The sequence below is a fragment of the Phasianus colchicus genome, chromosome 3 (assembly GCF_987193195.1).
Source record: "Phasianus colchicus chromosome 3, bPhaCol1.hap1.1, whole genome shotgun sequence".
Lineage (NCBI taxonomy): Eukaryota > Metazoa > Chordata > Aves > Galliformes > Phasianidae > Phasianus > Phasianus colchicus.
In genome coordinates this window covers 26463050-26490734 of record NC_143438.1, presented here as the reverse complement: position 1 = coordinate 26490734, position 27685 = coordinate 26463050, and the positions used below count along the sequence as shown (strand labels likewise).

General features: G+C 37.6%; 1 protein-coding gene across 7 annotated transcripts in view; it reads left to right on the top strand.

Annotated features, from left to right (window-relative positions):
• Positions 1–27685, top strand: part of TENT4A (terminal nucleotidyltransferase 4A) — a 56683-nt gene that overhangs the window by 15705 nt on the left and 13293 nt on the right. For 4 of the 7 annotated variants that reach the window (XM_090137126.1, XM_031589193.2, XM_090137127.1 and 1 more), the window contains exons 4-11: positions 815–935; positions 2137–2244; positions 3084–3212; positions 4164–4377; positions 11098–11224; positions 16211–16311; positions 16579–16751; positions 24607–24765. In XM_090137126.1, the coding sequence (XP_089993252.1) occupies positions 815–935; positions 2137–2244; positions 3084–3212; positions 4164–4377; positions 11098–11224; positions 16211–16311; positions 16579–16751; positions 24607–24765 (1132 nt within the window). The remainder of the gene's footprint in view (positions 1–814; positions 936–2136; positions 2245–3083; positions 3213–4163; positions 4378–11097; positions 11225–16210; positions 16312–16578; positions 16752–24606; positions 24766–27685) is intronic. The other 3 variants (XM_090137129.1, XM_090137128.1, XM_090137130.1) reach the window with 1 other exon arrangement.

Below are 27685 nucleotides of genomic sequence, written 5' to 3'. Positions count from 1 at the left end.
TGGTAAAATCCAGGGTGGAATTCAGAGTCTGGAATGTGTAGATGTGTCAGTAAAGCATTTGTTTAGTATTCCATGTGACTAAGGGAAGAGCTATTAACTTAGATTTGATAAATATTTGATAAACCAGTGTCAGTTTTAGATGCTTTGGGGTGCTTTGGTAATACCTTTTCTTTCTTTGGAGTTAATCTTCGGTACTTTGTTTTTAAGTTACAGTAGAACTGACCAGTTTAGGACTTGCTATTTGAAGACTGTTTTTTAAATAAAGTTACTGCATGTCACGCTGTAACTGCAAAATTAGAAGTCATCACAGCTGGGTTCTCTCTTTGGAGAGTATAGAGTGCTTTGAGTGTGAGTGTCTTTTATCACTTAATGGTTCAATACATATTGGTGGTTATGAAGTTAGTGGGAAATTTTGTGTAACTGTCTTAAAGACTGTATTGTCTTAAAATGATTTTTTTCAGTAAGCAATGGCAATTTAATTACTATGAAGAGTTACTGATAAAAGACGTTGTTATTATTAACAACGTGGGTAGACGAGGGACAGAATTGGACTGGGGCTGTGGAAATCAATGGTAGGGTGTGCAAAGAAAAAAGGAAGGAGTTGTTTCTAGAACTTATCAGAGGATTGAAGCAAGCATGCCGACCTGTCTCTTAATGTTACTAAAGCTAACTTAGAAATCTAAATTGTTAGAAGTTGAAAACTGCTTATTATTCTGGAGAACTTGAAACGTGTAGAAGAGCAATTTTGTCCTTTTCTTCAGGGGACTATTTTGTCTTACATGTAATGCATTTCATATGTGTTCTTTTTCTCTAGTGATATTGATTTAGTTGTTTTTGGGAAATGGGAACGCCCCCCTTTACAGCTGCTGGAGCAAGCACTAAGAAAACACAATGTGGCTGAGCCATATTCCATCAAAGTACTTGATAAAGCTACAGTAAGTAACAATCTTTGGAGTAATGAAAAGTTTTCGGACTCCTTAACATAAGGAAAAACTGTTGGAAGTCTAGTTTTTCATGGAATATTGAAGTGTTCTAAGCTTAACCAGGCTTGATGTGTAGTGTTTCTTGCATCAGTCTTGTGACTATCAGATCAAACACTGAATGTGCTAAAAATGCAGTGTGAGAATGTTATGTTACTGAACAAGTGTTTTCTCTAGGAGACAAAGTGGAATATCATGAACTTGTTTTAGTAAGCTGCTCCCTTTTGTGGCCTTTGAAGTAGTGACTGTTCAAGGTTCAGAAAGTTCCTACAGCTTTTTAATAGTAGGAGCACATAACAATAGCTCTGGTATTCTTCGGTTTATCTGAGAGTGAATTTTTTGTATTAGCTGTAGCACTTAGTGAAAGAGAAAGATGATAGGTTTATTAATTTCACTGGCATCTTTTATTCCCTCCACTGTTGGTATAAAATGGAGTTACAAATCTGCTCTTTCAGATGAAAAAGAAGAGCTAGAAGTTCAACTTCAAATACATGTATGAGCTGAAGTTTAGGTTATCTTTGAGATAACATGCTTATAATACCGTTCTGTGGGATACTGTTCTCAAGGCAGTGGTGTGAGACCAAATTGAGCATTCAGTAATTCTGTCATGATTTATTGCTGCCAGGAGAAGTACTGTTGTTCCTGCTTTGCTTTTTATCCAATCTGGATTTCATTTGATTGCAGTGAACCAATTCGGTTTGATAAACCAATGGGCAGCTCTTTATTTTTTCTGCTTTATTTTTTCTTCTGTCAGTTTAGCAAGGTGAATGACACACTGCTAGGTCAGATGAATGCAATTCTTACAAGTTATGGGAGTACAGTATCTCCTATTAATGACTCCCTTAGTCATTAAATTAGGTAAATTTACTTGTCTTACAAAACACCTCAGGTACTGCAGATAGAGGCAGTTACCTAACAGCTATGGAGTGTACATGAGAGATAGTAAGTTAACATGGTCATACATACTATTATTTTAATCACCTCACTAAAAATTGTTCACTGTCAGGAAAGTTAGAATTGCTATCCTTTCTCAATTTCCTTGTCTTGGTAAATGTGTTTATTTGGGCTAGTAGTATCCATGTATGTTGAGTAGCTGGAGAAGAGCACCAATGTTGCATTTCTGGGGACTCATAAAATCTTATTTTCATCTTCTCAGGTACCAATAATAAAACTCACTGACCAGGAGACAGAAGTGAAAGTTGACATCAGTTTTAATGTAGAAACTGGTGTGAAGGCAGCTCGATTTATCAAGGAATACATGAAGGTATCAGCTGTACAATGAATATTATACTACTTATCAAGGATACACTAGATGCTTAGATAACCTTTTTTGGTATGGCTTAAGATTTTTGAAAACTTACTGTTGAAGACTGTTCTTTTCATTAATACTAATTAAGCCTGGGTATTTTAATTTATTTTCTACTGTTATTTACTGAATGTTGCTTCAGTAGAAAGACAGGTGTTTTTTTTTTTAAGGTTCAAGCTTTGTAAGCTAGAAACTGTAAGGATGGAAGCTGAGTATTGTTACAGAATTTTCTGATAGTTGAATACTGGATGCTTGTGTGCAGAAATGTATTTTGAATGGACTTGAACAGTCATATCTAGATTTGCAGGCTGGTTCTAAGCTGTGCTTCTAAAGCAAGGTTGTTCAGGTTTTGCTTTAAATTTTACATTACATTTTAATGATGCTTGAATATGAATACAGTATTGTTAGACAGACAATGTCTAATGACAATTGTTCTGTATGTAAGTACTTACAATCAAGCTCATTTTTACTGTGCATTAAAAGTACTGTTTAGATGAAAAGCACTGACTGAATTAGGCTGATAATAAATGATGAATTTGGAGATAATCCTGTTAGGATGGAGATGGGAGGAGTTAAATTTATATAGGCTACTAAATCAAGTATGAGTTTGTGTATTTGCATGTTTCATATTGTGTAAGTTTTGTGTATGTGCATGTTTCAATTCTTCTGGAGGAAATGCATAATGGTGCACTACTGAACAACATTTTTGTATTAGATGAATCTAATTTTGAGATTTAGTATTTGCTTTGTTTTGGAATGTTGGTGGTATCTTTGATAAGAACTATTTTGCTTTGCAGAAATATTCCTTGCTGCCTTACTTGATTTTAGTATTAAAACAGTTCCTACTTCAGAGGGACTTGAATGAAGTTTTTACTGGTGGAATTAGCTCTTATAGCCTAATTTTAATGGCAATTAGTTTCCTGCAGGTAAGTCCGTCCCTTATTTATTTGCTTGTGTGTTCTTTAAAATATCTTGTTTTTTGTCACTCAGCCTTCTTAGTGAAGGTGCTGTTTCTTTACAATCCCATAGCAATGCATAATTTTATTCTGCTGTAGCTCTAGGTGTTTGATCATTGACAACTCTGTTAGATTACATCTAAAATCTCCTAAGATTTGTGAATTGAAATAGCAACAGGAGATCTATTAACATCATAGAGGCAGTGCATTGCTTTCTATAACAGGTCTTGTGATGAGGATTACACCACTTTCCTATGTCTATTCCAGTACCTGAATGGTCTTACTGGTGTTAAATCTGCTTGGATGCAATTGATCTGCTACTTCTTAGACTACTGGTACTGAATGTGGAGAGTAGTTGATTTTGGTGTTAAGAAATTAAACAGTCAAGTTGTTTTAATTATATGTTCACTGGTTAAGCTTTAACATCCTTAAAACTGGCAGATATTTTAGACATCATTAATGAGTATTAACTATCAATGTATTTTTCTGGCAGTAATATTTCTATGACTATGAAGTACATAATAGGAGGTGGATTAAGGAGCTACTTCAGTTGGAGCAAATAGTTTTTCTGCTTCTGAAAAAATTAAGCCTGATTTTTTTTTAAAAAAACAAGAAACAGAAAAAAACAACTATTACTCTGTTACTAAACCTTAATGCAGTAGTGATCTTCTCCAACCATAATGATTTTGATTCTTTGTGCTTCATTACTATTGGCTTAGGAAAAGTTTTAGAGGTGACAAGAAATAATTCTTTTTCCATATGCTGCTGAAGTGCTGCCCCCTCTTGGTTACATAAGAACAATTTAAAAACATGAATTAATGACTCAATTCAGACTTTTGTGGAGATTATACTCAGCTTTTGTTGTATTGTTGTAGTCTGACAAATGCTGATGTTTAATAATTAGTAACTGTTCTGTCACAGCTGCATCCAAGAATTGATGCCAGAAGAGCTGATGAAAACCTTGGAATGCTTCTGATAGAATTTTTTGAACTCTATGGAAGGAATTTTAACTACTTGAAAACTGGTATTAGAATAAAAAATGGAGGTGCCTATATTGCCAAAGAAGAAATCATGAAAGTCATGACAAATGGATACAGACCATCCATGTTATGTATAGAAGATCCTCTGCTGCCTGGTAAGACTGTATGCTTCTTGCAGTACTCTGGGGCTCTGGCTCAACTCTTGCTCTCAAACTTACTTTAGAGTCTCTAAAATCTGTTAAATGTGTTGAGAAGCAGCTCAGAGAAAAGGCTTCTTGGTGGTGAGATACACCAACTGAGATGAACTAAGGGATAAGGAACCAAAATATGCGAGGACTCTTAGCCTGAGTAAACTAGACTGTATGCGAACAAAAATGATGCACTGGAAGTTCAGAAATGTGTACCTAAGGTTCTCTAGCAGTGGTGGGAATAATGATGGAAAGAGATCTAGGAAATTCTGGGAGACAAGTTACTAGAAGGGAGAATGGTTTGGGTTTTTTTGCTATGAGAGAAAGGAAGGTATAGCTTTTCCTACCACAGTCTGTGATGCTATTCTACATATAACCATATCCTTCTCTCTATATTGGAGAGGTATGGATTTGAAAGATGGACTGTTTGGTGGATTAAGAACTGATTGGCTGGTTGCAGCCAAAGGGTTGTGATCAGTGGGTCTGTCTGGGTGGAGGCTGGTCTTGAGTGGTGTCCCCCAAGGCTTGGTTTTGGGGACTGGTGCTCTTCAGCATCTTTATCAGTGATACAGATGATGGCATCAAGTGCACTCTCAGTAAGTTTGCAGATGGCACCAAGCTGTGTGGTGCAGTTGATACACTTGAGGAAAAGGAAGCCATCCAGAAGGACCTGGATAGGCTGGAGATATGGGTCCATGTGAGCCTAATAAAGTGCAACAAGACTAAGTGCAAGGTGTTGCACTTGGGCTGGGGCAAGCCCAGGTATTTATATAGAGTGGGGGAAGATCTCCTTGAGAGCAGCACTGTGGAGAAGGACTTGGGGGGTCCTGGTGGACAAGAAGCTGGACATGAGGCAGCAATGTGCACCTGCAGCCTGGAAGGCCAACTGTGTTCTGGGCTGCATTAAAAAAAAAAGGGGGGGGTGGCCAGCAGGGAGAGGGAGGTGATTGTCCCCTTCTACTCAGCTCTTGTGAGGCCTCATCTGAAGTACTGTGTCCAGGCTTGGGGAACCCAGTACAGGAGGGATGTGTAGCTCTTAGAGGAGGTCCAGAGGAGGGCCACTAAGATGATCAGAGGGCTGGAGCATCTCTCCTGTGAGGAAAGGTTGAGGGTACTGGGCTTGTTTAGTTTGGAGAAGAGAAGGCTCCAGGGAGACCTCATTGTGGCCTTCCAGTACTTGAAGGGAGCATACAAACAGGAGGGAGAATGGCTGTTTACATGGGTAGATAGTGATAGGACAAGGGGGGAATGGTTTTAAACTGAGAGGAGGTTTAGGTTAGATATTAGGAGGAAGCTTTTCACCCAGAGGGTGGTGATGCACAGGAACAGGTTGCCCAAGGGGGTTGTGGATGTCCCATTCCTGGAGGCATTCAAGGCCAGGCTGGATGTGGCTCTAGGCAGTCTGGTCTAGTGATTGGTGGCCCTGCCCGTGGCAGGGGTGTTGAAACTGGATGATCTTTGAGGTCCTTTTCAACCCAGGCCATTTTATGATATAAATTATACCATATAGGAAATAAATGCACCTCATAATCTGCCTACTCTGCATGATGGTACAGCAGAGACTGCACAGAAATATGGATGTATGCTCATGAGTGTATATCAACGGAATGACTAGATTGTGGTGTTGGTAGGGAGAGTCTGATACGCGTAGTTGGCTTCTGAGTTGTATGTGGATGTTAAGTGTTTTAGTTTTAGTTGCATATCCATTGTAAGTTAGAATACATTTCTTGAAGACTTCAGTCATGTTCAGAGTAATGACAACTTTTTTATTAAGATCCTTAAAGCTGTCAGTTGGGGATACTTGGTTTGGATTCCACTTACATAATCATATCTAGCTGGAATTCTGAACCAACTGTTTTACAAAATGAAATTTGGGTTAATTTGCACTTAAGTGTTAGTATTTCTAAAGTGTGACTGACAGTTGACCTTTATGCTATCACACCTTGTGGGTAGACTCTTATGTATAGCACTTCAAAAGCAACGATTCAGGAACTGAAGTTTAGCTGCTTTCTAAATACACAATGTACCGAGTGTTCATACTTCTTGATAACAGGTTGCATGCTAGGATAGTTTTGTCTGTCTAATCACTCCTACATATGTAGCTCCAAGTTTGTGTCCATCATTACTCCTGTGCTTGGCCAGGCCTAAGTATGGTTTTGCACAACTTCTATCATGTTTAGCTTTCATTCAGGAGCTGTGTATTATTTGCCTGAAAATCCATGTCAGTGGCAGCATGACTACATTTCTTTGGAATCAGAAAGCTTTATCTGATCTTCGTATCTACTGAGGACTTAGAAATTTCTTATACTGAACAATATTTTAATTTTGACTTACAGTTAAGCCTTTTTAATTTTTCTTCTCTCTATTTTCTCCTTGAAGAAGAGAAAAAAATAAGTTCAGTAGGGGCTTTCAGTTGTTCTGCAAGCATAAATCTTGCAGTAGCAAAAAACTAACTTGGAAGGAAGGTCTATGGTTGCATGGTCTCAAGTAGCTGGTAAGAATTACATTTTAAGTGATATTCTGTAGACTGTGATGTAACTTTTACAGGAGAAAGTATTTTTGACAAGGCAAACAAAAGCTGACAACTTGAAATACATCAACTCTTTGGGCTATAGTGATCGGATACTTTCTGGTAGCTACCATAAAGCTGCAGAACTTATCTGTTGGAACTAGGAGAAAAAGAAACTAGGAGTAAGATTTCATAGAATGTAAGAATAACTCATTGAGTAAGATCTCTTGAATATAGTATGATGCTGAAAGGTGAAATTCATAGTTTTAGGGGAAATGGGGTTAAATTCAATGGGATTAGTTTGTTTAGGTCTGAGGCACATTTTCTTATTAGACATTATTTTATGTCTGACTAACAGATAAATAATGTAATCAAAACAGCGTGATACTTTGGTTGTTCCCATTTAGGACATTGTTGATTTCTAGATCTGGAAGGAACAGGCATCAGTTCTGGATGTAGTAGTTTTAGCTTGGATGCTGCAGGATATCCTCTGAGAGTCTCCAATACAGTTTATTGAGCATGAGAGGTTTATAATTTCTGTGATTTGAGATCACAGATTCCAAGAAAGATGGTGGCAGTCTACACTTGAAGTGGGAAGACTCTTAATCTGGCTTTGAGGTATCAAATCTAGTCTGTGATGCATCTTAAAGTGATAGTTTCTATTTGATCTTCATTAATGCCTTAGGATTCTTTGTTTACTTAGTAGTGTTCCAGGACAGGATAATGGGATGAAAAGATTTTCAGTAAAATCTCTTGAAGCCACTACTGCATCAGTTTTAAAAACTATTGAGGAGAATTGCAACCCATTGGAGCAAATTGGAGCAGGGTAAATTATATCAACCTAGTAGAGGTTTGTATGTGTGGGATTCACCTTCCAGTATCCTGTTTTGGAAGGCAAAACTCTTATTGTAGGTCACAAATCTTTAATCTGTGATTTTAACACAAACTTGGAATTTATTCAGCAAGTTGTTAGGCTTTTTGTACTTCTAGCTATGAGGAGATTATCAAGGTTCATCAGGCATGTTTTTGATGCTCAGGATAGGATTGATTTAATCTTGGCTCAGATTGGTGACAGCAAATGTAGAAATTCATAATCTAAGACCTGATGTTTCATGTCTGCTATTCATGAGAAAGGTGTTCTTCGTTCTGTATTACTGGATTACTGTAGTCACTCACAGAAGCTCTGTATGTTAATTTTCATATGGCTTCCTTGGAAAGGGGCTATTTAACTTCTAGGTCAAATTATCTTTGTATTATTTGCTATTCTGCATCTTGATATACCACAAACGTGAGAAGCAAGTAGCTTTGGCAGCTATTGGCATTATCTGTTCTAGTCTTAGTAACTTTCCAGAGGTATTCATTAGAGCTTTTCAGTATCTGCTATTTGTCATTAGAAGGTGTGGATGTGTGTGTATAAAATATATGCATTTATAAAAATATACAGATACACTGAGGGTAGCAGCTGAAAGAACTTCTTAATGTCAAGTGTTGTGAAAAGATCTAATCAGTAGGTAATAGCTTAACAAAACCAGGTCTGCTTCAGTCTTAGCTCATGGTTGTACCTTTGCCTTTCCAGGCCATGTTTTTGAAACTGCATCAGGTAATGAAAGGCTACTTGACAGTGATAGTACTGATAGCTGCTGATGGAAGTCTTAGGTGTGCTTCTTCAGGGGTGAGCCCTTTTACAAAAATGAGTGAAGATGGAATTAGATGTGAAATTATGAACCATTGTTATCTACTGATGTGTATCTGAGGTTGAAGTCTGTGAATTTGCGTGAAAGCATTTGGGCTTGTGCTTTAACTGTTCAGTCTAGATTGTGATGAAAGGATGCTCAGGTAAGTAAGATGTGATGAGATAGCAAGAGTAATTTATCAGAAGATAATTTATTCCTGAAAATACAGACTTAACTGGGTATTATTCACAGTAGGTCAGATAGCTTTGGCTTCCATACCTGCTTTTCAAATGCAGTGCCAGTCAGAAGCCCTGTAGACTGTATAATTGAATAAAACCACTTATTAGATTTTTTATGAACTAATTACAGGTGCAGAGTGAGGCAATCAGAGACTTGGGCATGCTATGGCATGGGTTATTCTGCTTCTTGTCAAATGTTCTTTAATGAAGACTCATATACAACTTCGGTGGTTTAAACCAAACTGCCCTGGTTTGCTGAAGGTGGATTAGGGAAGGCTTCTGGTTTCTTTTGCTGGCAGAAATACATGGCAGAACAGTAGAGGTGACAACTACTGTCAAAAGGAGTGACCTACAGTTAGTAGCAGTAGTGTTTTCATTTGCTCCTTCCAGGATATGCATTACATGTAGTTGCCTTAACACCATAATGGGCTACACTAATGTAATTTGATTGACTTTGTGTACTCAATTCCTGTTACGTAAATCTAGTGGTAGCAGTAGGTGCAATTGCATGTGTTTAGCCCCTTGTAATGCTATTTTTGTTTCTTTATTGCTTCTTGGCTTAATTTTCTTTTGTATGTTGTTAAATGAAAATACTATTGTTGCTGCTTCTGCCCCTGGACAATGTATACTGAATTAATCTATTTTCTCTAGTATAATGTCTTTGTTCTGTAATCTTGACTGCTGGCTTGCCTTAGGTCTCTATGCAGTTACCTTTGGACTAAATCCTTTGGGAAAGTGTCTGTTAACTTCTTAGCAGTGAAGCACTGAACTACAACATGCTTCTTCCCAAGTTTGCTTTCCAAGGCCTGCTTCTACTTCAGGGTGGAGTCCAGTTGTAAATACCTCTTTTAGAGAGGCTTTCATAATTTTAAGTCTAGTCACTGCTGGAAGCTTTAGCAGTAAGTTGTGTGAGATGGTCATTTACTTCAGTAAACATGAAGTCTTTTGTAATCAGATGTTAAATTAATTATATATGTTACTGAAAACATCCTGTAGTCCCAAAGTGCTCCGATTCCCAATCTGTTTTCATTAAATTACCTTTCTTGTTCAAATGGTATAATTGTTGGAGAATCTTGAAGAACTGCAATATATTGTCAAGTAGTAAAGCTGATGCTGCTTTTCCTGGATGGCAAATTTTAGCTTGATATCTGTGATGTCTTACTGAACCAATATACTTCAGTGAGTGAAAGTTTCCTCTCAAGTCAAATTCAGCCTCATTAGATTCACTTTCCAAATAATAGACTTGATTCTTTGTGTATCAGTTTTCAGAGAGGATTTTTATTATGCCTTGTTCGTGGACATTGATTTCATTTGCAGTCTTAAATACTTTCAGTGGTTCGTACATTCCCAGTGTTCTCACAACAGTAAAGTATCATTCTGAAGGAGGGAACCTTTTACTGTAAGCTGCTTTCTACCCGCTCAAGATCTAATCTGTATTTTGGGCATGCAATTTGAGGGAAATTATTTTCAAGTGTTCTTTAAATTGAGTGAACCTTTGGTGTCTGGTACCAAATATATCTACAGAAACCCCAACTGGTTTCTTGCTAGCGCTGACAAGGTCTTCCTGGGTGTCAAATGGAAGACCTATGCCTGTATGTGGTCACTATACAGAAGTTTTAGCATGTTCATAACTTCTGTGGTTCCTCGTGAGGCACTGGGTTTGAAAGGAGTTGTGCTCTAAGTAGAATGTGCTTAAAGAGACAGTCAAGAACTAGTGCAAAGTTGAGCAGAAGCAATGCTTGTGTACCAGCTTGTGGAATCCTACATGATAAAGATTTTGAGAAATTGGTTATCCTGAGAAGATAAGCTAATGCATATAGGGTGCTTATTTATTGGCTGTAGTTTTGAGAAGCTTAAATAGGGTTAATGTAAGTATATCTGGCCATTGGTTCAGTGAAGATAATGTGGTTGCGCAAGTGAAATTCTGAGCTAAGTTTTGCTTGCCAAAACTTTACTGGTAAGTGAGGTAGGTTCCTTCTTAGAGATCAGCTTCAAGCTTTGTTCATAGCTATATTTTCTGTTTCTTTCAGGCTGTAATATATCAGTATTTTTCACATGCTGTACTGAATGCATAATTTTGAATGTCATTCCTAAAGCTAGCATCCTTAAATGAGATGGGCACACTTAGTTGTACCTGATATGAATAGTTTGGTCTGACCAGTTTAAACAAAATAAAGTTTTATTTTTAAGGCTTCTGAGCTTTAAGTATGAATGATTTTTGGTTACTATTAAAAAAGGTGATCTGATGATTGTCACATTATTTCAGGAAACGACGTTGGCAGAAGTTCTTACGGTGCCATGCAAGTGAAACAAGTTTTTGATTATGCCTACATTGTTCTTAGCCATGCAGTATCACCACTTGCAAGATCATATCCAAATAGAGATTCTGAGAGGTAATTAGTCTACTTTTTGAATATTGTTTGTTTCTGTAATCAATTAGGAATGTTGAGTCTAATCGATAAAAGGAATATTGCTCATTGTTGTTTAACTGCAGTTGTATTGAAATCTGCCTAGAAATTCAGGCTGGTCCAGTGCTATGAGTGTAATACCTTCATGTGCAGCATTGAAATGAAGACAGCTTGATAAAAGCCAGAATTAATCCAGTGTGAGGTTTCTTAGTGTGGAAGAATGCCAGAGTAGCCTCTCCACGAAGGTTCTGCCTGAAGTATTGCAAAGGAAAGACTGCTGACTTGAAATTTGGTTTGATTTCTGTCTATATTACAGCAGAGGAATGGGTTTGAGCAAAATTTTGTGTGAACTAGTCAGAGTAGAAATTTGCCCTGTTCTCTGATATGTGACCCCCAAACTGTTTTAAAAGGCTTTGTATGAAATTAAGCTATTAGAATAAATTCACTTAGGCAGTAATGTTTGAACTGCTGTTAAAAGCTAGCGTACTCCTAAATGTGACATTTTTAGAGCACATTTTGATGTCTTTCATAGAAATGCTGTACAGCTGTGTTCTCAGCTCTTAACTTTGCAAATTATGTTGAAGTATATTTTTCGATGAGGAGAAAAAAATGAAGGTATCACAGCTATGTCATTTTCATGCATGTATCTGCTCTAGCATGTGGTATTTAATCCTAACCTTCAGTGCAAACTGGGATAGATCAGAAGATGCATCTTCTCTGGGACTTCCCTAGAATTCTAGAAGTATTCTGAGCTCTCCAGCTAACTTCAGAGAGAAGTGGCTATTGGAAGTCATGTTAACCTTACAGATAAAATTGCAAACTTTAGTCAAGGTGTTAATTTCTAGCATTAATTATAATTGCAAAGGGAGATAGTTATCCTATAGTAAGTTTATTATTTGGTAAGGCAACTGCATATATGCTAAGTTTACCATAAAGAAGTCAAGTTTTGTTTCTGACTTTAATACTCACAGGTTTTAATAGTGCCTGTGAATCTGTTTTCTTGTGGAACTAAATTTAAAGACTGAGACAATTCATGCCTCTGTGATGGAGATAGGTAGAAAGAGTGGGAAGTGTTACACATTAACATTTAAGATTGCTGTTTTAAGATTAAGGTGCATCTCTTGAATGTGTATTGTCTATAATGTGTTGCTTCATTTCTATGTACATATGGGTAGAAGGACCTAGGGATATATGAAGTTTTGCTTGTTTTAGGCCCTAGTTAACAACTTTTGTGATTCTTCAAAGGTCATATTTGTTCTCTTATAGGGTGCCTCTGTTTATATTAGACATCAAATCTAAGTTTGTAAATGCATTTAATGCAAGTCTCAGATGTCATCAGTAAGTACACTTGTTACTGTATGTAGGAAGCTCCAAACTTGAGAAATCCCAGTGGCTGTGTTTCAGCAGGTGTTAATACATCTGCCCTGTCCTTCTCCTGTTTTGGGCTGTCTGTGCCAGTGATATGAGCCTCGAACTTGTCATACCTGTAACTCACCATTCAGTCAGGTAGCAATATGTCAGGTGTCATAAAAGGTGCAGCTTTCAATGAAGACTAACCTGTTCAGCGTTGCCATAACTGGGGCTATCTTTCCCTGAAGCATGAAAACAGCCTGGTGGGTTTGAGTTGTTATCAACTCTTTTCAGGGGAAACCTATGTGCATCTTGTGTATGGTCTTGGTTGGTAATGTACAAAACATGTCAGTAGCTTTCAGATCTTTCTTAGTGATCATGCCTTTTTTCCAGTGTTAGTCCAACCTGAAGAAGCAAAAGTCTAAGGTAATTTAAAGCTATCTAGTCAACTGCTGCTTCAGATATTCTCTGTTTCAAAATAAGTCAGATTTTGCTCTTTCAGCACAGGCCTTACTCATCCATGTTCTGTGCTAACATGACCCCCAGAACAGTATGGGCGTATCCAAATTACTCTGTCATTTTATGCAAGCTTCTGAATAAAACTTTTGAAGTGTACTGGGAGTGAAGGCTGTCTTTTGTCTAGGCTTCTCATTGTATTTTGTCTCTGTGCTGAGAAGAAACAGTAATCATTTGAGTCTTAAAGATAGTTAGTCAAAGTTACAGAAGCTACCTTAACTCTTTGTTTTCAGTGTTCCTCACATGTTGTCTTTCTAGAGTGCTTCTTAAGAGGTTAATAGAATGTTCTGCAGATTTCTAGACCAAACAGTTTCCTGTCATCTTGGAAGGAAGGGTTTCTTTAGTAGGAAATATATTATACCTTGTCTAGCCTATCCATCCGTGGACTTATCTCCCTGTTAGCAGCTCAGTTTCTTGCTTCTTGATCTATATATTACTGACTCTTGTCTTTGGTTAGATCTAATGAGCCTGCAGTCAGAAGCTGAGTCAGTTTAACTCTCTGGTCTGACTGAAAGAAAGAACATCAACACTTCTATCTCCAAAGAAGCTGATCCAGTTTTCATTGTGGTTTCTTGAAGGACAGAACAGAAGCAACAGAAGCAGCAGAAAGTTGCTCAGGATAAGATGGAGTGTTATTATATTGCTTGACAGTCATCAGTTTTGCTGGAAGGCTGTGTGTGTATATATACATGGCATAAATTTATCCTTGAATTATAATATGTCTGTAGATCGGCATGCTGGCCTACAATACTGACTTGTCATATTGTTTGAAGTATCAGTGTGTGCTCAGACAGCATCCCTAAGCAGCAGCATAGCCACATTTGGGAGGCAGATCAGGTCATATGACATAAGGATTGGAAATCTGGTTCTGCTACGATATCTCTTCAGTATAACTAAGACTGAAATCTTCGTTCAGTTTGTTGAGTTCTGAATTCCTGACAGGTCCCTCCTTGGAGATAAATGAATGGTGGAGGTGGATGAGGGGAAGATACTATCATGCTGGAAGGCCGGAGCTGAGAGTTGGAGGAAGCTTTGGCAAGGTTTTGCATGTGTGGGGTTGTCATTTGCAGATGAGAATCTTAAATAGTCTGTGTGATACGTGAAGTGTTTTCTCTGTCTTTGTGCTTCGAAGCTGTTTGGTCTGTTTTAACCCACTAGATCTAACTGCTGGTAGGTCTGTGTGTTAGGTTTGAGCTACCCCTGATTGGCCAAGAGAGCTCCCAGGACTGTTAAAGGGAATGTTAAATTGATCTGCAAGATCTGCTGACACAGATGGCAGAAGTACTATCTGAAACAGTCTTTCATTTGCTTCTCATCTTAAATGCTGGGTGACCATCACTAGAATGCATACTGTCTCAAGAAATATCAGCAATATCAGCTTTCCCTACACAGTGTTTATCTCATCAAAGGCTTTACGTTTTTTCCTAATCCATGTGCCCAAGCAGATCCTTCTTGCTTTAAATTATTGCTCGTCTACTATCAGGGAGATGGTTCAGAAGTTCAGTATCCTTTAACAGTCTTTCACAGGCAGTGTTTTTTGTGCTGAGGAAAACTGGCTGGAGCTTTAGATATTGCCTCATTGAATCTTGTCAGTGATCTGAGCATTTTAAGAGTGATCTTAAGATTTATTTGCATCATAGTTGTAATGTAGTGACAGCTAGAAAGTGTTCTGTTCCATTTTAAGGTACTCTACTTAGTTGTTGAGCTGTGAATCCCAAGAATTCACTAAGATAATGGTGACAATCGTGTCAAAGCATTCAATTCTGTATGTAAAATTCAAGATTGTATTTTCAAACATGCATTACAGCATTTATGTAATTACATAATAGAATAAGATATGGCACTTGTAGAAGATCCTGATGTATAGAGCATCTGTTTGACTTGTTACTTAAGTGATGTCGTATGGTCCAAAGTTTGCTTAAAATTCCTGTTTCAATTTTGACACAGTGACATGTTTTTTAAAGTTTGGAATCTAAATGTGAAACATGTGGTACTTGGTCTTGCAGTAGAATTACAATGCCTAATGCAGCAGAACTGTTGCACCTTGCTGAGGAGTTGAAATGTCCTGATGAAGGCAGTGTAAATACTTCTAGGCTATATGTCCTTCCTATTAATACACCTCAAAAATACCAGTAAAGGTACAGTGTACCTTTTATGGTGTGAAATTAATAAAAAAGCTTCATTACAACTGTTAAAGATTTTCATAATTAAAATAACTTTATAGTTTTCCAGGATGAATAGCTTTTCATAGCCTGTTTTTGTACAATAGTTGGTCCTTCATGGATTTTGAGCATGTATTTTAGGCATTAGTATAGTTAGTGTTTCATTTCCCAGCCCCTAATAGAAGGAAAACTTGGAAGTTGATTTATTAAACTAGGACAAACCTGTTCAAGATAACATACAGTTCACCTGTATGAATGTTGGGACGGCATGCAGTAAAAAGCTATTCTGTACTTGTTGATAACTGGTCACGAGTTAACAGGATAAAAGTATCAGGTGGGCTTGTTCTCACAGCTAGTTACCTTTAAAAAAAAAAAAAAATTCCTTAAATTCTAATTTTATGTGGCATTTTTTGCCAGTCTGTATCTTGTGTCCACTACGTCACAATCCATGATACTTCCTTTACAATTGTAGGGATCTTTCAAGGTGCCCTGTAAACCCATAAGCAAATACAAATACTAGGGAGAGTCTCTATTCAGTGTGAAGATGATTTGAAGGGCTGGGACATTGTCTTCAGTATGATACACATGTCCTAACGGAATGGAAGAAATACTTTTTGTTTGGGGAAATGCAAGAACCTCTAACTTGCCTTCTTCAAACAAAATATAATTTGTATATACTTTCCTGGGAATTAAGATGAGTTCCATTTAGAAGTAAAAATCTTACCAGTGTCAGTGCTTTCAGGTTAGCATAGTAGGAGAGAAGTAGTAAACTAATTTAAAGTGTGATCCTTCAGTGACTCATACACTGATGTAAGGAAATGAAGATTCAAAAAGATTCTTTGGTTAGGGATATCTTAAATGGATTCCAAACGTAATTTCAGTGCTTTTTGAAATGCTTGCAAGTATGTATGTAACCAATAGTCTTAATTTAAATATTTTTTAGCACATTAGGTAGAATCATCAAAGTGACCCAAGAAGTGATTGACTACAGGGCCTGGATTAAAAAGAAGTGGGGGAGCAAAATTAATTTATCACCTGAACTTGGTAGGTATAGCAAATCTTTTGAAACCAACTGAAACATTTTCTCTTCGATTTGGTGCAGTTCAAAATAACTGTGCTTTGAAATGAATTATTTCAGGTATTCTTAAAGAAACTTAAGGAAAAAAAAGGAATTTTTAACTTCTTGATCTGAAACTAGTGTTCAGAGCTTGTTTTTCAGTTTGGCTTGTTAAACAGAAGTAATTCTAAGATTTGAGGATCCATATCTTGTATTCTGTGCTCTTAATTGATGCTCATGTTTTTTATTAACAGATAATAGGTTGAAAATAAGAGACCAAATAGTTCCATGCAATGGAGAACAGAACAACAACAGAGACTCTGAATCATCTTACAACCAACGCTTGACTTTGTCATTGGCTAGTACACAACAGTTATCCTCTGGCTCATCTGCGTCGTCTGTATCATCACTCTCTGGCAGTGACATTGTAAGCTTTTTTGTTTTAATGTTTTAAACTAATAAGCAGAGTTTATCACTCTTTTCAAAACGTGTGATACTGTCCCTGAGCTACTAGTAAATTAATAACTTCCCCTGCTCAGAAAATTACTTCTTTGTTAAATGAAATAGGTCTTTGTTCCATCCTAAATCTTTGGTACCCATTGTGGTAGTAGTTAGCTGTAATAAGATGTATGTGTCAAGTTGACAGAAGCTAATTAAACAGGATAGTAAAAATCTCTTAATTAAATCTTCCTATCAAAAAAAAATCTCATTCTCAATTTCCAGTCCTGTTTTCTTGCATCTTAAATTGAATGTGACCATCATATTCTACTGTGAGAATGAATAATACTACATTTTTTTCAGCCAAACAGTCAATTCATGTTCTAATGGTGAGAGGCCCTCACATGTAAGTTTGTCAGCTTCCTTGTTGGAAAGTGCAGTTTGAAAATGATTGCTAGACATTATTGTAACTTCATGGAAGAAGAAGCAGTAGTTTATTTAGGTACATTCTCAGATGCTTAACAATTGCCAGGTGTTTTCTTTTGGTATGGTTTCAAATTAGTGGAGTTGGGTTGTGCAGAGGATAAAGCACAAACTTGCTTTGCATGAGGTACTCAGAAATCTATTGAATCACATTTGTTAGGGGTCAGTATTGACTGGGAGAAGATACACCACCCCCACTTACTCACAGTTGTACTTAAGTCCAAGCACCTGTTTCTTGACTGCTTTCAAAAACTGGACAAACATGGAATTAAAAATTGTGGATTTCATTTTGAAGAACAAATGCATTAATTGTATCTTCTGGTAACCTGTAATTTCTTAACACTACTGAATTTTTGTTGAATTGTCTTCTCTCCCTCTAGTAGATATGGTAAACACTTTAGTTGCACCATCTGGCAAATGGAAAAAGAGCAGCATGGTGCTTGCCAGTGATGCTGCTAGCTGTGTTATTGATTTGAGTAGGACAGAGAAGATAGAGCTGTAAGATATGTTTTATGATAAATTGAAAATATTTGCTTAATGTCATGCACTCTCAACCGGGGGCATGAGCAGTGATGACTTCCCCTTAGTCCCATTTTGCCTGACATTGCATGAAACTTAACTGCCTAATTATCAGATAAATTAGTAAGTGAAAAAGTGGAAAAGCTCTCAACAAGAAGGACTTGCAGTTAGCTTGTGTGTTCCAAAAGTAAACAGCCTTATGCTACTTGGGCATAAGGCTTCCTATTTTTCTATGTGCTTGTCCCTCTTCTATGCCCTGTTTATTGGTACGGTGTCCTTTAGACTGCCAGCATATTCCTTAATTTGCAGTGAAATGACAAGTTTCTGACAACTGAGTCCATCCTATTCACACTTGGATATGCAAGGATGATAATATTCATGTTGAGTAGTTCTGAGCTGTATTTCTTTCAGAAAGAGAAATGTGTTCTGAAGTTAAGGAGGTTCTGTGGTTTGATCTGGTGTAGTATTATGCTCAGGCTCCAGCAAAGAAAATTCCATCATGTGTGAGAACTTATTTGTGCCAAGACTTCCAGTGCATGCTGCAGATAGGTATGATGTAGTGAGCTTCATTCAGTACCAGTTTAAGAACAAGAGAATATGGTGTTAACGTTGATAGAGGTCTATATAGTGTTAGCTCTGATCTTGTGGAATGATGATTCTGTATTCATCTCAAGTTAAATCTTATGAAGTTTGATGCTGAAGATTGAAAGGAAGATGCAGATTGTCAAGAAGGTGCAGGAGACAGAGGTCCTAGATTGATGGTTTGCTCTCTTCCAGATATAAAGATCATAATCTGGATTTTCCAGGGTAGTAAAAATAGTTAACAAAATGCTAACAGTGTCTGGCTGATGAAGTTCTAGTTTTGCTGTCTTTGAGTCCTAGCAAACTGAAATCTTAATCACAAAAAAGAAAAGCTTTGCGAGGATCTAGTGAATTTCAGATCAGTCCTCTTAGAAGCAAAATCTGACTCATATCTCTTGCTATCTGTGCTGCTCAGTTTGTGGATTTATCATACTGTACATGTCAACAGAGACCTCTAACTCGTAGTGACACTTCACTGCAAAATTGAGTACTAATGTTCCCATTCTGTTAGCTCAGCTCTGTAGGCAGTGTAAATATTCTAGTACATGCTAGAAAAGAACCTACGAATACAAGGAAAGTGTCATCAGAACATATGATTGTATGTGTATTTCTTGGCTTCTGTTAATTATCACTGATCTATATAGTATATTTTTTTCTGAATGAAGTATTCAACTGTGCAGCTATTTAAATTGCCATATGCTGCCCTGATTAAAAAAGCAGCATGTATTCTTTACTTGCCCACAGGTAAGTTATGAACTACTGCATGTTCCCACGTGATCCAGCAAATGCTGAAATAAATAGTACTGGTTGTACTAAGTTCTTCCTCTTGAAGGTGCTTTATAAATGTCTTTGCTATCAAGGACAGTGCAAAGTGTCTGAGCTTTTTCTGTGGGAGCAAGAATCAAATTATTCTGCAATAGAAAATAAGTGTCTGATATCAGGAAAATTCATTTTAACCCTCCTACTGATTTTAGTGACTGCTACAGCAATCTAAAACCAGATGTTCACCTTTGCCCCTCTGCAGGCTGGGGCTAACTGCAGATACCAGTCTGAGAAACTAAATAACCAAATGTCTCTTTTTAAAATTTTCTGTTCTGGATATGTGCTTTGCAACTGCTGATCTTCTTTCTTGTTGCTGAAGTGTTATGAAGAGCTTCCTTCCATTAATTCACCAAATCTTAGTGCTGGAGAATATTTACCTAACCAATTATCTCTGCCAAATAGAAATATTTATGGTATATTTCTTTCAGTCTAATTTTGGTCTAGTATAGCCTGGTACTAAATATACTCTGTAATTTTGATGCCCTTGTGCCAAACAAAGTTTACAATTTAATGTGACAGTGGTACTTGCATATCAGTAACTAATGTAATTGATCATAGGAAAGTTCTAAGGCTGGTTTTGAAATCTAATAGATGCGTAACCTCTGAAATCTAGTCCTGCACAATCTTGAAATTTTGTTGGAAGTTTGGATCTAGGGACTCTTGTACTCATCTCAGAATGGTAACTTTCTTTGGGCTTGTATGACAAGATTATTTCATGAACGTTTTTGAATTCTCAAGATCATACAGCCCTGCTGAGCTAGTGGAAGTTCCAGCGGATGAAGTAACCTGTGTAGTCTGTTTAACTCTCTTAATGTGATACGTGTTTCAGCCTGTCCTGAATTTTAGCTGTAATCGTTGCTGTTCAGCCTTTATAATAACATTTTGTCAGAATGTCACTGCTTGATCTGCCCACCATTCTGCCACTGTCAGAAGATATGCCAACCAGTACCTTTAATGTTTTGTGGAATGTCTTTTCACTGTCTTCAAATATTAAATATTCACTATTGTGATCAGATACTAATGTTATTAAAGTAGTACATAAATGGCTGCCAAGACTGATCCTCATTATTGCTTTCATTCTGCTGAATACAAGATCCACGCTGACTTAAGAACTGTTACTTGCTGTGCAGTATTTGTGGCTTTTAGTACTTGGGCTCAAAGTATTTAATTATTGGCATTTCCCTTTTATTCCTGTTAGTCTCAAGGGCTGTGAATTTCAGCTTATTGGCAGAAACTGTTGAACTTCACCATTTGGAGGTGGTAAAAATGACATGATCTGTCCTAATAAATTCTGCTTTCTTCTTTAAAGGGATGAAGTTTGCAGGTGTACGGCATGTGCTTATCTGCATTAGGACAGACACTGACACTTCAAAACACTTACTGTAACAGCTCTTCTTGCAGACTTGTTATATCTGTGTAGTGACTATGATTTATTTTATTGTTTTGGTTAAGTGTGTGTAGGAGGGTGGGCAGGAGGAGTGTGGCCCAACAATTCTTGATCTGAGAACAAAAGCTGCACAGAAAATTACTTTTCTGCCTTTTTACTAGTGAGTGTTCTCATGCCCTAACTGAAGTAACCATTCAAATATGCATGGACAATTGACCATCTTTTGATAGAATGCATATACTGTCTTGCTCTTCTTCTTTCCTGAACAAATAAGGGGAAACAAGTCCTCTTAAAAAAAAAGCAACTCAATCTTTAGTCTCTCAAGAAAGGTTGACTCAAGTCAGTACTTAAATCTATCTCCAAATAAAGCAGCCGGCTACCCTGAAACTTTCCCTCCCCAAATCTCTTAAAACTTTTCTTCTCCCTATTCTTACTGTGAAGACTTCTGACACTTTCTGTGGAACAAATTTTGCCATTACTACTCTTTCCTGATTATTTTCCTTTTTCACTCTCCACTCCTATGCTTTGCTTTTGTTTTCTTACCCCATATTCTCATGTGCTGTTTTATACTGTCTTGTCTTCCATCAGGTCTTATCTTTCAGTTGCTTGAGCAGGCTTTTCATTATGTATACACACTTGATGTAAGAGTAAACTCTGCAGGAGGCAGAGTTTGGAAAAATAGGTTATTTGGTAAATTATTCTGAGCAACAAAAGGTGCAGAGGAATTGTGAATCAACAAAAGTTGATTTTACTCCTGTGGTGTCTGTGAGGTAAGGAGAAAGAAGCACCATTTAGGAGTTAGGCTTCTTTTTGATGCCTCCAGCTAATTATATTCTTGCCATATATTAATATTACGTCACCTGAAAAAGAGGTGCCAAAGCCATTTTAGGATGGAAGAAAACCTAAACTGACATTTATATGCTCAACTTGCAGTAATAAGTGCTATAATTTAATGCTTAATTTGAAAAATATTTACCTGCAAAATTTGAAATGTTATTGTACTCTTATCAATTCAGGCCAGTTGAAAGCCCATGAAATGAAAGTAGTAGGAATACTAAAGGAAGTTTGAAATGAGACACTTTGGGGAAATATCTTCTGTTTAATAATGATTAAAATAAGGAGTAATTTTGCAGGCATTGGAGAAGATAACACAGTGAGGCTAAAGGGGCACTTTGCTTGTATTTTTAATACTGAGAGATTCTAATTAGATTAACTTAAGTTGTATTTTGGTGAAACCACTATTAGTTTTGGAGGACATGTATTTTTCAGTTTGCTTCTGTTATTAATCTGTTCTTACACTTCCCCCCCTCTCCTATTAGCATGACAAACGTATTTTGTTTTTATAATGCAGTTTAATTAAGGACAGAAAAATCAGTTGCATCTTGTTTGAGGTTTTGTATTATTTATAGATTGGCAAATAGGAAGGGCTCAACTTTTTTGATTGATACAAATCCTGTGACCTGCCATAGACAAATGTTGATCTCCTTCATTATACCATAGTCTCTTAAAGTTATGGCTCCACCTACCAAAAAGGGAAATGGCACAAGCTGGGGTGAAATGGGATGAGGATTTGACAGACTTCACATCACCTTGGAAGTATGTGGATTTGTCAAGAAGATTTGAGTGTGCTGGTCTAAGGCCATTCAAGCAAGATTATACACTGAGGTTCTTCAGTGCTTTGGCTGAACTTCTTTGAAATGCCTGAATTTTTCCTAGTGTTACTTTTTTCTCTAAGGAGTGTGGTTTTGTACTACTGCTCAGTAAATCCACTAGTTGTTCTTTCTAGGGATGACTCTGCTTAGTTGCTCCTTGGGCTTTTCTGCATTCATACTCAGCTGAACTTGTGGTGAGCTGATTGAGGATAAAACTAGAAAAAGGAGATTGCTGTTTCTGTGGTTTGCCTCAGAATTGGCTCATAATGGCAAATGCTAATGCAAGTACAATGGAGAGAGCAATAATGGAAGAAGTGAAAGGAGTAGGAATGGCAGCAGTTATCTATTAGATCACTTTGTTCCTGCTGTTGTAACAGCACATTGAGAGGAGCATGTGAAAAAAATCTTTAAAGTTCCAACTATAGGCACCAGTGCTCAGTTCTTTCTTTTCAAAGAACACAATTTGTATAGAAATAGTCTTTGTTCTCACAGCTTCCAACTCCTGAATGTTGTAGGAAAGTGGGAAACTGATGGAAGAAGGCTGGAGAATGGGACAGTAAGAACATCTTTGCCATGATCTCTAGTTCATTCTTGTATGTGTGTAGGGGACACAACCTGTGTATGTTATGCTACAGACACTTTCATTCCTTTGTTAAAGGTTTTGATTTCTTAATATTGACTTCTAGGTTAGATTTTTTTCCTCAGAGTAACAATTTTAAAAATTGACTGAGATTCTAAAACTTGTTTGGTCCATGTATTTAAAAGAAATATTAAAAATTGAATTCCTAGAGTAGTAGCTGTTGTCAGTTGAAAAGTTTGAATTGACTAGCAATGTCATGAAACAAAGAAAACACTACTTCCATGCAGTTAAATTTGTGGAGAGGATACCTGTAAACATTATTAAATCACATGATATTAGAGAGTGAACTATTGTGCTGAAGGATGGGTATATCTATAAACTTTACCCTACATCTTACCTTGTATCTAACCCTTGAGTTACTAATGGAGTTGAAATAAACTCTTATGGTCAGACCTAGTTAGTAAAGGGTTCCTGATGCTAGGAAGAGACATTTGCATCATAAGATCACTTCAGTACATTTGTTGTTTCACTGTTTCTGCCTAGACAGAAAAGTAGGGATCCTGTTAGTCAAGCACAAGTTGCAGTGTTCCTCAGTAATGATTGTTGTTTCTCCTCCATGCTTTTTCCTTACCTACAACAAGGTAAATTGAACACTCTTACCTAGTCAGAGATATGAATAGTAGAAATCTTCCTTTTGAATACTGTGTTCTTATTTGGGAAGTTGAAACTGATTTAAAGAATAGGTTTTAAAATGGGAAGTTGTCAATAGAATAAACCAGTATCTTTCCAAAAGCATCTCTTCAGGTATTTTTGTGAAGGACTATGATAGGCAATAGGCATTCAAAAGAGCAGTAAAGAGATTGGGAACTTACTTAGGTGATGTAGCTTCATCCCTATATAATTAAGCTAAAAGCATTAGGGGGATCTTATTCTTGTATTTATATCTGTCTTTTTACTGTGTAATCTCTGTAGCCCTTATACTGGTGAGGGCCAGAGCTCTTGTCTTTCAGACATGGATCTGAAGTGTCAAGAGTATTTGTAAGCTTCTGGATCCACGTTTGCCTCTTTGCTTGAGTGCTTTTGAGTGCTCTAGAGTGCAGTGCTAACTCTGCTTATGATGCATATGCAATTGCTGTTGGTCAGGCTGGAAGGAGGAGGTATAAAAAATATAGTAGTGAGCTCCACTACAGTATTTCTGTAGTCTTACATCCATCTCGCTTTCCTCTGAAGAACTGTGCGTACTTCCAATGGAAAGTGATGAGAACTCCTAACTAGTATTGAAGTGGATAACTAGTGCTTATATGTTAGTCTTGTCTGATTAGCCATCTCCTTGTTTCTTGGTAGATGGAGCTCTAACTTTGGTGGGTTCAAGAGTTTGAGTAACTTTTCTGTACAGTTCAGTGCAATCCATAACGCTGTTCTGAGGACTGATTCTGTCATGACACCTGCAATTGTAGTCCTCATTTCACTGTCACTATTCTTGCACTGTTTTTTTCCAGATGTAGTTTCTACCTTTTAATTCTAATTGGGTAGAAGAGAGCTTTATTTGGCTTTAGATCGAGCTGACCAGAACTGATTTGTTATCACCATAGACCTATTGACTTTGTCTTTGTGACGCAGACTTGGTTAAACTCAGTCTAAACTGCTAGATATGTAAAATAAACGTACTACTAGTTTATATTTTATTTTCTTACCACTGAAAGAATCTTTACAGTGTTCACGAGAGATAATATTTGGATGCATTTTTCACATTCATAGACTGTATATGCTGTATTTTCTGTAAAGTTGCTTTTCTTTTCCCCTTTTTCTCTGCCAAAAGGATTCTGATACACCACCTTGCACAGCTCCTAATGTTTACCAGTTCAGTCTGCAAGCACCGACTCAACTTATGGCCAGTTTACCACCAGCATTGCCTATGCCAAGTGGTAAACCCCAATCTGCGCCTACGAGAACCTTGATAATGGCCGCCAGTAATCAGGTATGAGCCAACTGAATGGAGCTACCTTTCTATGAAAAAGTGATCTAATCGGAATTATAGATCATTTGCGCTGTGCTGTCTAAAAACCTCTAGAGATATACTTGATGTAGTATGTGCTGATTTTCATATAACCATTAAGCTGCTTAACTGCCATGTGAGAAGCACAGGAAGAAGAAAGGGTGGGAGATGTTTGAGATACTTGGAGCTCTTCCAAGCACACTCACCCCCTAGGAATAACCTGATAGGCAAATGTCAGACATCTGACTCTGACCTATATTTGAGGATTCTAGTACCCAAGCTAGTGGGATATTTGCAGATCTCAAGGCTGTTTAATTTCCTTTTCTTAAAGTAGAAACTTCTCACAAATGATATATCTGTTAAGCTAGTGTTTGAATGTGAAGAAATAACTACTGCTTTGTCTGGGTGTGCTTAGTGGCCTTGATTTCTGAATTGTGAGAACTTGTCTCCACTTGTAACCTTCTGTAATAATTTTAAAGATGGAGAAAAATCTAGGCATATTTCCAAGAAACATTCCCAAATATTAAATGTGCAGGGAGACAGACAGTATGTTACCTAACTAGCCTGCAGGATTTTTTTAGCTAACATCCATTAATGTACAAGGAGAAGAAAGATCTTTAGCTTTTCCATACAGCCTTGGTGCATCTGTCTATAGCAAAATGCTCCCTCAATCTTGATTATTGAAACTATCAGTCTAAGCAGCTGCCTCATGAGCTTTAGTGAAAGTTATGGGTAGTGGGTTGTCTATGATAAGGAAACAATGCAAATTTCTTTGACTAGTTTTGGTTAGATTTCTGCAATGTTTTCAATGTTATCTCAATTCTCCTATAGTATTTCTTGGAATTGTAGGACCGGAACGCTTTTGATTTCATGACTTCATTTTTTTATCTGACTCAGAAATTCCTTGATGTTTTGAAGGGGACCTTTAGGACTATTGATTTCAAACTCCTCTGCCATATCAGAGGGAACATTCCACTAGACCAGATTGACCAAAGTCCCATCCAACCTGGTCTTGAACACACAGAATCACAGGGGTTGTAATGCATCTCTGAAGATCATCTAGGGCAGCCCCCACTGAACACTTCCAGGGTGGGATTATGACACAAGATGTTTGCTTCTGTTTCTGCTTTGAGATTTGTGAAGTATTCAAATGGTCTGAGTATTTGGTTGAAATGGACTTTGAATGTACTTAGTCCAGTCCTCATCAAAAGGCAGCTTGCTCACATTTTCTGAGTAACTCCAAGAATGAGAATCTTCTCCTAATCTCCGCTCTGGCAACGTTTAGAATCATGGAATTATTTGTGTTGAAAGGGACCTTTAAGGGTAATCTAGTCCAACTCCAATGAACAGGGGCATCTACAGCTAAGATCATGTTGCTCAGAGTTCTGTCCAGCCTGACAAAAGAAGGGACCCCTACCCAAAAAATCATCAAGTGAGCTCTCCAGGGATGGAGCATCCACCACCTCTCTGAGCAACCAGTGTGTACCTGTGCTTCACTGCCCTTATTTAAAACAAACAAAAAAAAAACCAAAACAAACAACTTTCTCCAATCTAAATTCCCCCTGTTTCAGTTTGAAACTGTTTCCCCATGTCCTATCACAGCAGACTCTGGTAAGGAGTCTTTCTTTCTTTAAGTACTCCTTTAGTACTGCTATCAGGTTTCCCCAGAGCCTTTTTTTTTCTAGACTGAACAGCCTCATCTTTCTCAGCCTTTTCTTGGAGAGGAAGTGTTTCATCCCTTGGATCATTTTTATGGCCCTGCTCTGGATGTGCTTCGGCAGATCCATGACTTTCTTGTACTGAGGACTCTATACCTGAATGTTGTATCTCCAGAAGAGGTCACCATCACGGAGTATAGGGTCAAGATCACCTCCCTTGCCATGCTGGCTATGCTTCTTTTGATGAAGCCCAGGATACAGTCAGCCTTCCGGGCTATGAGGGCACATTTACTCATTGATGTCTAACTTGCCATCCACCAGGACCTCTAATGCCTTTTAGACAGAGCTGTGCTCAATACTTTCATCCTTTAGCTTGTATTGATAGTGGGGGTTGCCATTACCCAGGTGTAAGACTTTGCACTTGATTTATTGAACTTCATGAGGTTCTCCTGAATCCACTGCTTCAGCCTGTTTAGGTCTGTCTGGATAGCATCCCATCCCTCGGGTGTGTTGATTGCAACAAACAGCTTGGTATCATCTACAAACTTTCTGAAGATGCACTTGATTGCAGTACTGATGAAGATATTGAAGAGTATTGGTCCCAGTACTGACCCCTGACGTACATCACTTGTTGCTCATCTTTACCCAGCCATCAATCACCACTCTGGGTACGATCTCTTAACTAGTTCCTCATTCATTCAACAGTCCACCCGTCAAATCCATTTCTTTCCAGTTCTGAGAAGGAGAATGGATGGGTTAACCATGTCAAAAGCCTTATTGAAATTCAAATGACATCAGTGGCTCTTTTCCATTGATGCAGTTACACTGTCATAGAAGGTCACTAGGCTGGTCAGGCAAACACTCTTCCAGTGTTTGATCCCACTTTTAAATAAAAGTTTAGTCTTAAATTTAGTCTTAAAATACTTTTCACATACTTATGTCCATTTCTCCTTGTTCTTTTACTAAGCATTCTTCTCTTACTGAGAGCAATCTTTCTCCATCTACTTTAATTCTTCTCATTAGGTACTTAGATCCATTAGTATGATCCCTGCCCCTCAGAGTTCTCCTTTTGGGGGTAAACAATGGAACTCTGGCATCTTTTTCATTTCTGACAAATGTTTGTGTCTTATTCTCACAGACTTTCATTGGACTCACTTCAGTATGCCTACATCTCTTGTACTGGGAAGCCTAGACTTTTACATAGCCCTCCAGATGTGGCCTCGTTAGTTCTGAGTAGAAGGGAA